At 33.7% G+C, this 12424-nt stretch overlaps 1 protein-coding gene across 1 annotated transcript in view; it reads right to left on the reverse strand.

Annotated features, from left to right (window-relative positions):
• LMBRD1 (LMBR1 domain containing 1) overlaps positions 1-12424 on the reverse strand; it is a 110336-nt gene that overhangs the window by 19777 nt on the left and 78135 nt on the right. Inside the window, exons 10-14 of the mRNA XM_029943558.1 lie at positions 11805-11869; positions 11596-11698; positions 10951-11055; positions 8913-9062; positions 7040-7118 (exon numbers count right to left, since the gene is read on the reverse strand). Coding sequence (XP_029799418.1) covers positions 7040-7118; positions 8913-9062; positions 10951-11055; positions 11596-11698; positions 11805-11869 — 502 coding nt within the window. The remainder of the gene's footprint in view (positions 1-7039; positions 7119-8912; positions 9063-10950; positions 11056-11595; positions 11699-11804; positions 11870-12424) is intronic.

Genomic DNA, 12424 nt, shown 5'->3' on the forward strand with positions numbered 1-12424 from the left:
GGAATACTCAAACAAAAATGTTCAAAACTGAACTCTATGTTCCCCCTCAATGCATGAATTAAGGAAACAGAAATATGAAATTAAGAATGCATTGACTTTGCAAAAAGACTTGAGGACTTAGCCACAGAGCAAGCTCCTGAATGCATTTTAGTATAATCTCATATTAAAAATTGTATTGAGGGGTGCCTGGGTGGCCCTGTTGGGTAAGCATCTAAATTTGGCTCAGGTCATGATCTCACAGTTTGTGGGTTCAAGCCCTGAGTAGGGCTCTGTGCTGACAGCTCAGAGCCTGCTTCAGATTCTGACTCCTCTCTCTGTCCCTTACCTGCTCATGTTCTGTCGCTCAAAAATAAATGTTAAAAGACTTTAATTAAATTGATATACAACTTCAGTAATACCTAAATGCTTTTAGTTCATGTGCCATTTAATACATGAGATTTTTAAAGGCTATGTAAAAAGCATGACAAAAATCCCAAACCAAAAACACATCAAGGTAGGGAATTTTCTTCATTGCTAAATTTTTTCACTTAATTTTCTATTACTTAGCCCCAAACTACCCTACTAAAACTACATTCTCAAAGGTTTAAGATTTGCTTGCTGTATCTCCCTCTGAAGCATCAACACTACTGACCTCTGGACACAAAACTCTCTTGGATACTATAATGCTATAGTATTTGGTTTTCGTCTCTCATTTTCCAGACTCTTATTTTCCTTCTAAATAACCTAGGTTTAACTCTTCAACCTCTGGTTTTCTTTTATATTGTTCATGACTTTTATCCCCACATGACTTCAAATAACTATTTCCCTTACAGTTTTATTTTTAAAATTTACAGACAGATGATGCAAACAAAACACAAAACACAACAATGTTAAATGTAGGATTAAAAAGATACTGGAAATCCAAACACTTGTATTGAAGTCCAAAGTCTCATTCTAACTGTATAACTTTTAATTCTCATTTCTTAGGACCTTGGTTTCTGTGTCTGTAATAAAGGGAATTAAACTAGATAGATTTCCTCTCTAAAGTTATTTTTGTTTGTTTTTTGCTTTAACATTCTAATTTATATTTTAAAATTGTTTACAACTTATGTGTCTTGTTGTGGCCTTTTCCATTTCTATAATTTTCACACAGAAAATGAGAAGAAAAAAGAAATTCTGACACAGTATCTTAATGTTTTTAGAAGGACAAGTACTTGAGGTTCTGAGAAAACAGGTCAACCTGTTTATTTGCTGGCAAAGCAGCCAGGTAAACAAGTTTTATTTATAGAGATGTATTTTGAGTCATTTCTTGATGATGGGCTTGTTTACTCCAGAACTTATTATTTAACCACTTTCTAAAGCAAGCCAGCAACACATTTTACTTTATTACCTTTATTAAATTTTTCTTTAGTTATTCAAAATACTTTTTACTCTTCCTTTTGTATTTAGGCTATATAATTAGAACCCTGCTATAGGTTTTTAAAGTCTGCTCAGGTTTTTTAATGTCCATTTTTATTTAAATGTTTTTTATGTTTATTTTAAATTGAGAGAGACAGATAGGGAAAGAGAGAACGATGGAGGAGGGGCAGAGAGAGAGAGGGAGAAAGAATCTCAAGCAGGCTCTGCACTGGAGCACACAGCCATACACAAGGGGCTCCATCTCAGGAACCATGAGATTGTGACCAGAGCTGAAATCAAAGGTCTGAGCTTAACTGACTGAGCCACCCAGACACCCTTCTGCTCAGTTTTCTGTAATTCATGTAGTTCAGTTTAACACACCAATTTCTATTTTAGTATCATCAGCTAACTGGAGGCATCTTAACCATTTGCCATAGTAAAATTATACCCTAACGTGAAACTTTAATGGTATATAGATCATTTGATTATTTTTTAAGACTGCCTATATATATTAACATATATACTAAATTAGAATAACCCACAAAAATCAAGTTTGATTCATATGATCATTTCATTTCCAGTTCCAAGTAAGACAACACAAGTTTACTTCAAGAAAAGATAAAAGAATTAAATAGGAACAGTGTAAATAGGACTTAGGGCTCACGAATTTTTAAAAATAGTCGTCTGGAAACGTATTATCTTGCTTCATCCCTTACTGAATTCCCCAAATATTCAAAGTTCCTGCCACAATTTATGGTTACTACAACACGTCAAATAAATTTATGTCTTTTTGCCTTATTAATGCAGGTGTCTTCTCTGCTTGGAATATCCTCTAGTATTTTGTTATTGTTTTGTTGTTCATTTAGATTTATTTAACTTCTGCTTTTGGGCCCAGCTGAAATGTTATACTGCTTCCTGGTAGAATAAATCATTATCACCTTTTGCATTCCCATAGCATTTTGTCTGTAATTTCTCTATAGCTTACACTCACTTTTCCCTCTATTACAATTATTTATTTTCATATCCAACTGCACTAGGCTATGTGCTAGTCAATGGCAGAGATACATATACTAGGTAGGCATTTCCTCTGACACTTTCCCAAAATCTACCCCAGTATTCACAATGTCTACTGTGTTTATCCACTAAGGGACAATGATCTTTTATCTTGCTATTTTGACTCAAATATATACATATGTTTATGTTACTTTTAATAACTCTGTGATTTTCTTAACTATTTTTTCACATAAACACATATATTGTATACTAATGCTTATTAGATTAACAGCAAGTAAAGAATATACAAAACTAGGAATGCAAAGATCCTTTTGCCATAATAGCAAAAAGTTAAAGGGGTGCCTGGGTGGCTCAGCTGGTTAAGCGTCAGACTTTAGCTCAGGTCATGATCTCACAGTTCATGGGTTCAAGTCCCACATCAGGCTCTGCACTAAGCGCTCAGAGCCTGGAGCCTGCTTCAGATTCTGTGTCTTCCTCTTTCTGCCCCTCACCCGCTTGCACTCTGTCTCTCTCTGTCAAAAATAAATAAACATTAAAAAACATTTTTAAAAAAGATATAAAAAAAGTTAAAGCTTGATTTCTAATTTGCTGAGATGACTCACTTTAAACATATTAACTATGCACTACCCATCAAAATAAATCCCATAATATTGTCATTTTAGGAAAACTTTATAAACCATAGTATGATAGGTATTCTTCATAAATCTAAGTCATTCTCTTCTCTAAGAGATTATTTTAAACACAAAAAACATAAACTATTTTTAGATGAATGGCTCTTTTGAATCTTAGACACTTTAAGCACTTAAAGGTAGGGTGTCAGTAATGTTTTCTACATGGTTAATAAGTACAAGACTACCCCATATATGAACACAATACTACTTAAGAAAAAAGTCTCTAAAATGTACTGATTGATAAGAGATCCATATATGTATTTTTAGAAATTGATGCTTTAATATCTTTCCAGGGAGCATATTTTTCTCAGAAGTAATTTTAAGGTTAAATTATAATTTTGGTTTTAAATCTAAAACTTTCCAAAATTCTGTTACTTGCAACAGACACATAACAAAGGTGCCATCAAATGCCTTATGGCATATTTATATTATAGCACCATCTATGCTAGTCAAATGTGCCCACCAAAATGTCACAAACAGTAGTGCTGAATTTTTCTCTGCATGCTGAGATTTCTGAGCTCGTCTTAGATGGACACAGCCATACCAGCCTGTTACCATACATTCCACACCATCCCCACCCCATGTGTCAAACTCATGTTCTAACCTGCTCTTCATCTTTCTCCATCATTATTTGTATTTAAAAAATCTAACTTGCTACCCTAAAACTATGGTCATATTTCTACCATCCTCTTCTAAGTATACACGGGAAAATTTGTCATTCAAAGATGAACTAGGAAACAAACAACAAAAAAAGGTTGAGAAAAATTAATCATATCCATAAATCTACAATGCTTTTGTACTGCAAAGTTACACTTGAAAGGATAAGTCAACCGAAATGTTTAAGAAAAATTTTCAACAGTTCAAATGAAGTCATTTTAACTACTGTAAATCAGATAGACTGAATAAGAAAAATACTAAATGTGATTCATAAAAAGTTATGGCCAAGTGTACCATCTGACTAAAGTATTGATCTAAAATACATAAATGCACTCAGATGAGCAATACAGGGGCATTTTAAATTTCCTTTACGAGCACAACACAGTTTTGAAATCCTAATTTTTTTTTAAATTGATTTTTTCTGCTAGGTTTCAATACTGCCATAAGAATTTTAAAAGCAGAACCTATATCAATGCCCTCTTAGTTCGAAAAAAAGTTACAAGTCAATTCAGCAGTAAATTTTCATTCTATTTTCACTTAGCTAAAAATGACAACCCAAAGCATTTCAACTATCAAAACTATTTTGTGATACGATGTATGGGTACATTTCAAAGTAAAGAATCTGGGACTAAAGTCATTACAAAAGTAGAATTAGAGAGTCAAGTCATATTTTGTATACTAGAAACATTTTACTATTTTTCTTCAGGCAACAAAAGGTATCCCACTGAACTTGTTTTCCCATTTCCTCTCTAGTTTGTTCTTTTCGTTTTAGTCTCTCCCCCATTCCCTATGCATCACAGACTCTGCGGCTGGTCACTTGATTCTCTCACTCTCAGCTCATCCTTTGCTTTGCATCCTACTCCAATCCTTCAACCTCCCTTCCCCAGACAACCTAAGCACTGAGGGTGAATAATCATATCAGTTGTAAAGATCTGTTCAACAAAAACACAAATTGGTAATTTCATCTCTGTCCTCTGACATATTTATCTATCACCAACTTATTGTCAGTCAGATCCCTATTTATTCACCTTCATGGCCTATCAGAAACATTTGCCACTTTCCTCAATTCCATGCACCAATGGCCTACTTAATTCTCAGAGATGACTTGAATTTACATTTCACAGCAAACTGACACAATCATATACACATGACAACTTCCTTCCACAATCACTAAGAAATTACTATCCGAGTCCGTATCTTTGCTTCCTCCCTCACAATCACCCTTCTAAAGCATCCTGTCTTGGATGTTCATAATACCATTCCCTCTAGAACTGGACATTGTCTCCTCATTCATCCTGATATTTTTCAACTCCTCCTGCTCCATTAGTTCCATCCCATCATCCCTAAAGTCTCTCTTAATCTATTAAAACAAACAAACAAAAAACAAAGCAAAACAAAAATTTCTTTGACCCTGCATGCCTTTAGTTTTTGTCAGTCCCTCAGTCCCTATTAAGGATTTCCTTGAAAACTAATATAAACTCAGTCACTGATTATATTCCTTTTTATCCATGCAATTAGACGTCTCTTCATCAACGTCCCTATTAAGGATTTCCATGAAAACTAATATAAACTCAGTCACTGATTTATATTCCTTTTTATCCATGCAATTAGACGTCTCTTCATCAACATTTTTTTTCAGTTCTCTTCTCTGTACCTTCTTTACCTTCTTGTCCTTAGATAACTTTCCTGAGGTCCAGTCTCGGAGCTCCTCTCACTCTCTACCATCTTGCTTTCTTACATATATTTTCATCTGCCTCTGAAACTTCTACCTGAATGTCCCAGAGATATCTCAACTCATCATTTCTTATATTCTCTTTAATCTTCATATGTATTCTTATCTCAGTTTGATGATATAAAAATTCACCAAATGACTCAGTTACTAGGGGACCATTCTAGAATCTTTTGTCTTCAAAAATGCTTTAGATCCAATCAGAAATCTTCTCATTTCAACAAAATTTCTTTCTTCATTTCACACCCTCATGACTACTTTTTAGTTCAGGCTTTTACCATTTCTCCTGGATTACTGTCATAGCTCCTTCTGGCTACCCCCTCATATGATCTCTATGCTTTGGTCTCAAATCCAGGCTCTAAATAAGATATAACTGTTATAATTAATTTACTGACAATAAATCAGATCATAAATTTTAAATTTTAAAATTTTTCATTGGCGCTTTTACTTTCCAGAACATTTTGTAATCTGACTCCTAACTCTACAATCTCATTTCTCTGTCTCTCCAACCTCTTACCTCTATAATTTAAAATACAAAATAATAACAATGTTTTAAATTATCTTAAACACATACCCATATAGTTTAAGATAATTTAATTTGTGCATTTTGCTCCTCTGCCTAGAACAACTTCCCTCGATGCACACACCAGATAAATTCTTCTTTATCTTTGAAATGCAGCTCTGCTTTGCTTTTCTGAAGCCCTTCTTTTGACTCCCACTGCACAATGATCTCCTCCAGGGAGAGGTAATTACTTCCTCCTCTGGGCTTTCCCAGTATTCTATGCCTATTCTTCCTATTACTCCATCACATTCTGTAGTTGACCCTGCTAGAAACTCAGAAAAACTTATCGTTTTATTATGGTACCCATGGGTGAGTTATGAAGAAATATACTATATTTGACATATTATTTTACCCTGAAATAAAAGCATTTTGAAGACAAGAGTAAAAAAAGATTGCAAACTCTGATAAAATGTATCTGGAATCCTTAATCAGGACAGAATACTGTAATATTCAAAAGAAAAAAATCACCTCAATGCACAGGAAGAAGAAAAAAAAATTCTCTAAAAATACAGCGAGGTTAAAAGCATGGGATCACAGTTTTTCTCAGAATACACATAAAATACTTAGCATAGTGCCTGGAACACAATTATATGTTCTTAAAAGTGAACTGCTATTATCATTAACATTACTATTATTAAGTAACTAGACATGTATGAATTAAAAGTTCTAAGTCATAGGTACTTTGGTCTTGGTTCTAAGAATTATAGAATCTACCAAAACTATCTTGAGTTTTATAAGGGGAAAAAAGTCATTTAAGAGTGATTTCTTATTATATTAGTAAGTGTAATAAATAATAACTACCTTTTGCTATTTCTTAAGTAACTAATTTATAATGGTCCTTCCCCTAATGGAAATCAATATATCACCAAGAAATTCTATTGAAAAGACTTAACGATTTCTTTTTGCTAAAAGTTCCTTTGTCACCACGTATTAAAACAGATGTATCAAATGATTAACATGGCAAAATGCAAGCCAACTCTTTTCTCCTAGAGTTATAAATTTTAAGATCGTAGATAAGAGCTGCCTTACCTTCAGGGGCATCTGCATCACACCTCCTTGGCACAGGGGGGGTTGAGTTGTTTTTATGAACATCATAAGTTATATTGCTCTGAAAGATGAAAATATAATTAAAATATAAATATTACACTAATAAATATATTTGGATTAAAAAGTAATCACATAATGAATTTTGTAATGTTTTCTAGTAAACTAGAACTAGCTAATATTCTAAAGGTAGGTTTTATGCAAAATTACAGTGAGAAGAAAAAGATTTACGGTAAATTTAACATTAGGGCCTTTTTATTTTTTAAGTTTATTTATTTATTTTGAGAAGAGGGGCAAAGAGGGAGGGAGAGAGAGAAACCCATAGAGCCTGACATGGGGCTTGATCCCATGGACTGTGATCTCCTGACCTGGGCCAAAATCATGAGTCAGACGCTTAACTGAGTGAGCCACCCAAGTACCTCTAACATTAGGACTTTTCTGCAACAATCTTTAGGTCATGGATTAAAAATTAGAGCTTCTTCCCAGAGAAATAGTCTACTTATTGTTCCACCATAAAAGAGTATCTTTTGTCCGTGCAAATGCATGACCTTACCTCATTTATTCATACAAGAAACTTTAACAGGAATGACCTAGTGAACTAGATAGAGGGGATAAGGCAAGGAAAGATAAAAAGATACAAGAAGTAGAAAATATGATTCAAGTGATCTTCCAGTACTGTGTTTCCCACACTCAGGTTACTCATGGACCTCGATTACAGTTTGTGCTTCATAGTTGTTCCACCTACAGTACTACTTAATATTTGTCAATGAACTAATTTTTCAACTATTGGTAATGAATGCTGAATCACAGATTTGATTTGCATTATTAAGTACAGCAAAGTATTTTAGGAAAGGTTAGGTCAGGTATGGTCAAAATATTTTAATACGTAAAAAAATCCAAACTAGCTGTCCAGTTACAACTAGGAGCAGCAGCTGGCTTTTCAAAGATCAACATCAATATAGAGTATAACAGGTAAGACGATACCCATTATTATGTTAAAAGGAAGCTCAGATGCCCACAAAGAAAGTATTTTTAAAGCCTCTCCTGTGGGATTCATAGGACAGATGACAGACATACTTTGCTCATCATACTTTTCGGGGAGACATATTAGTAAAGTAACTTAAAATATTTATTTTAGAGAAAATATTATGAGTTTCAATAGAGTGCTGGGATAAAGCTCAGCACCTTGGTACCAGGGGATCCATTAAGAAACTATTCTAATAAGATTCACTCTGTAATTAAAAAACTTGTAAGAAACAAATATAAATGTGCTCAAAAACAGGATGAAAATCCTATTTTAGCAATATTAAACTTAATCTGATAAGCTATCACCTCTGGCATTTCCCACAAATTAAAAACTCGTTTTATTTTGTTTTAATGTTTATTTACTTTAGAGAGAGACAGACACAAAGTGTGAGTAGGGGAAGAGCAGAGAGACAGAGGGAGACACAGAATCCAAAGCAGGCTCCAGGCTCTGAGCTGTCAGTACAGAGGCTGAAGCGGGGCTTGAACCCACGAACTATGGCTTAGCTGACTGAGCCCCCCAGGTGCTCCTAAAAACTCATTTTAAATATCACTATCTTTAAAATGTCGAAATAATGGGGGCACCTGGCTGGCTCAGCTGGTTGCATGTCCGACTTCAGCTCAGGTCATGATCTCACAGTTTGTGAGTTCAGGCCCCACATCAGACTCTGTGCTGACAGTTCAGTGCCTGAAGCCTGTTTCAGATTCTGTGTCTCTCTTTCTCTGCCCCTCTCCAGTCCCAGCATTCATTTTCTTTCTCTCTCAAAAATAAACATTAAAATTTTTTTAAATTAAAAAAATGTCAAAATAATGAAGTTGAAAATTCTACACTTACCTCCATTAAGTAATTTTGGCTTCCATACATAACATATTGGGGAGCAAGACTATAAATCATGTAGCTAGTGTGAAGGACAATAAGCAGAAGAATCATGCAGAGAAATAAGAGTGCCTGGGGCCTGGTTCTGCCTCTTCTAATTTTATATAGCTGCAAAGAAAAAAGACAGTCAATATTTCAGCAATATGTTTTATGTATAAGGCACTAAGTCCTACTCATATGTTAAAGGTAATGATACAGTTCAATCAACCATTTCTTTTAAGAATTCTTAACCATTTTGGGGTGCGTAGGTGGCTCATATATTTGGATGTCCAACTTTGACTCAATCATGATCTCACAGTTTGTGGGTTCAAGCCACGTGTCGGGCTCTGGGCTGAGAGCTCCCTGCTCAGAGCCTGGAGCCTGCTTTGGATTCTGTCTCCCTCTCTCTCTGCCCCTCTCCAAATCACACACCATTTCTCTCTCTAAAAATAAACAAACATTTAAAAATTTAAAAAAAATTCATCATTTCAAATGATTATGAGAATGACAAAGACATTCTTTCCCTATAAAGCTTTTAGGTGTAGATTTGTTTATTTTAAAATCAGAGCAAAGTATCTATTCAAAGAAACCTATAAATGAACCATGAAAAACTCAAGACCTAGAGAACATACTAGTATTCAACTTGTTTCCAGACAAGTATTCTAAACTTATTATGTAATAATATCTGCTAGAAGCTCATAGAGCTAAAAAGAATTATGAACTACCACTAATTCTATCTAAAGACTAAAGGAATGAGTTTAAACTGTAGGTATTAGTAATATATTTGTGGTTTTATATAATACTACTGCACAAGAACAGACATGTCACATGTTTTAAATACTTGTTTCTATGAAATACTCATGACACCTTCTACCATACTCTTATAAATTCTAGTTTATAATAATCTGCTGTAAATATTTTCATCTAGATCTATAATAGAGGGAAACTAAAACATGTGGTAACAAATACAATGAGCCATGGGACTTGCTTCATTTCAGTGTCAGAGAACATTTTTATTTTAGCAACTAAAGTATAACTTCCCTATTGTATTAATAGATTTCGGTACAACATAGAGTAAAATAACTCCAATTTTGGATGAGATGACAGTATGAACACCTAAACATTGATATTTCCCAGTTTCCCTTACATCTCATCACAGCTAGCTAGACAAAATATTAAACATCACAGAAAGAAATGTGCTGGGGATTTCTGGGAGTGTTGCTTTACTGATAGAAGTGTTTTTCTAATGGAACTTGAACAGAATAAATGGAGCTGCAGCAGCCATGTTATGATCATGCAGGAAGGAGAAGCCAAGAGATGTTGGACTTGACATTTTCGAGCTACAAAGCAATGCTAGATTTTTTAAATTTTCCACAGCAAGAAATCTTTTATTAGTTCAAACCACTATTTAACTGGCTTTTCTTTTATGCATAGCTGGAAGTAGTCTCTACCTGAGCCATCTTCATTTTAAAATTCTTAATTTATCTCATAATGAGTCTAAGAAGAAAATAACACTTTTTCTAATCATAAGAGTAATCTTTAACTTCTATAGGAAGAGCGACCTTTCAAGATACAGTGTATCCATTTGTACTTGAATACATCCATGCAGCCAAACACTATGGAAAATAATGTAACTTCTCAGACCAGGGTCTGTACCTTGGCACTACTGACATTTGGGGCTGGGTACGTCTCTGTTGTGGGACGCTACCCTGTGCAACACAGAATGCTTAGCAGAATCCCCAGCCTCTACCCCACTACATACCAGTAGCACCCATTAGTTTTATCAACCGAAAATACCTACAGACACACCCAAATGTACCCAGGGGACAAACTTGCCCATTTAACAACCATTGCTCTAGACAAAAAGCACCTGTATGTGACCATGAAGGGCAAATGTATTTCCATCACTTTTAATATCAAGATAGTTACAACTTTTATATCACAAAGCTGTTAATTTGTAGTAATGGAAATTGCATACAAAATGATGAAGAAAAACCAAAATAATAGTTATACTCACTCTAACCCAAAAGAACCATATGCCAATATTTCGAATTCCTGCCATTGAAGTAAAAATAAAGTACATAATAATAATTGTTATAAGAATATAATCAAGAGGAAACACCTGAAAAAAAGATAAAATTAAATTTAATATACAAATATTAGGAGTTCTAGAAGTCATATAAAGTTAGCTGAAACTTCATTATTCATATTTCACAAATGTTTAAAATATCAACTCAGATTTAGATCAGGCTACTATGATAATACAAATAATAATAATATTCCTCCAAAAAACAATTACTAGTTTTTTACCAAACTGTTTAGGGCCATCATCCTAAGAAAAATCCTATAGCAAATTAAACAAAAATTACATTTATAAATGGAATAAAAGGCTTCATTAGTTTAAAAATAGGAATTCATTGGAAAAGTTCTTAAGTATTATAATGTATCCCAAATCAAATTATGTATAAGAGTTCAGTAATATATCAATATAATAATCTTGAAAGTACTATTATCAATGTGGAAGTTATACATAAATGAGCCAAATCAGCAGAAGCACAAGCATATATTGCCAAGTATCAATAGTCTGTTAACATAATAGTTTGACAGTGTGAGGATGTTTGCTGGAGAAGAAAATGACTGATTTTTTTTTCTTTTTACTCACTGTTTGTAGTACAGGCAAAAGCATATTCAGTGGATTACTCAGGTTAGCTCCGAAAATTATAAAACCAGAGTCTACTCCAGCTGAATGAAGAGCTTTATCCAAACTAAACAACAAAAAAATTATAAAAAGTGAATTTATGCATTATCCTAGCACATTTTTAATTAACTTCACAGGATGTGTGCTGTAGAGAATAGGTGTACTATACTTACTTTGACAAGAAGAGAGAAATTACAAACAGCAATGCAACTAAGATGAAAAATATTCCCCATATGATCTAAAAGCAAAAAAATCATTGAAATATAATTCCAGAAGCTGATATTAAAATCACAAAACCATTATGCTCAATATGAGTTGCAAGCATACAATGATCCAAATAAAATGATCCATGATATATTTTAATTTAGTATATAATCCAAGGCATCCATCACCTAAATTTTCATTATGAGACTATTTGACTCAAAACACATACACAAAAGAGACAAAATATTTAAAAGTCTTCATTAGTAAGTAAACAAAGGAAACTCTGCTAAGTCACATAAAGGGTTTATATTCAGTTACACTGAAATATAAACTTCAAAGATAACTGAAAAGTACATTAAGACTTACTACATACACAAAAAAACCCAAAGCCCTGAAACTCATCAGGTTATAGAAATCTTTTGTTAAAAAAGGGAACTTGGAACATTTCCCACAGATTTTTTTACTCACACACACACACACACACACACACACACACACACACACATTCAGTTTTTGATTACATGTTGTATTATGCGTGTGTGTGTGTGTGTGTGTGTGTGTATGTGTGTATCAATCATACTATGGCCCA

Source organism: Suricata suricatta, chromosome 7 (assembly GCF_006229205.1).
Source record: "Suricata suricatta isolate VVHF042 chromosome 7, meerkat_22Aug2017_6uvM2_HiC, whole genome shotgun sequence".
Classification (NCBI taxonomy): Eukaryota; Metazoa; Chordata; class Mammalia; order Carnivora; family Herpestidae; genus Suricata; species Suricata suricatta.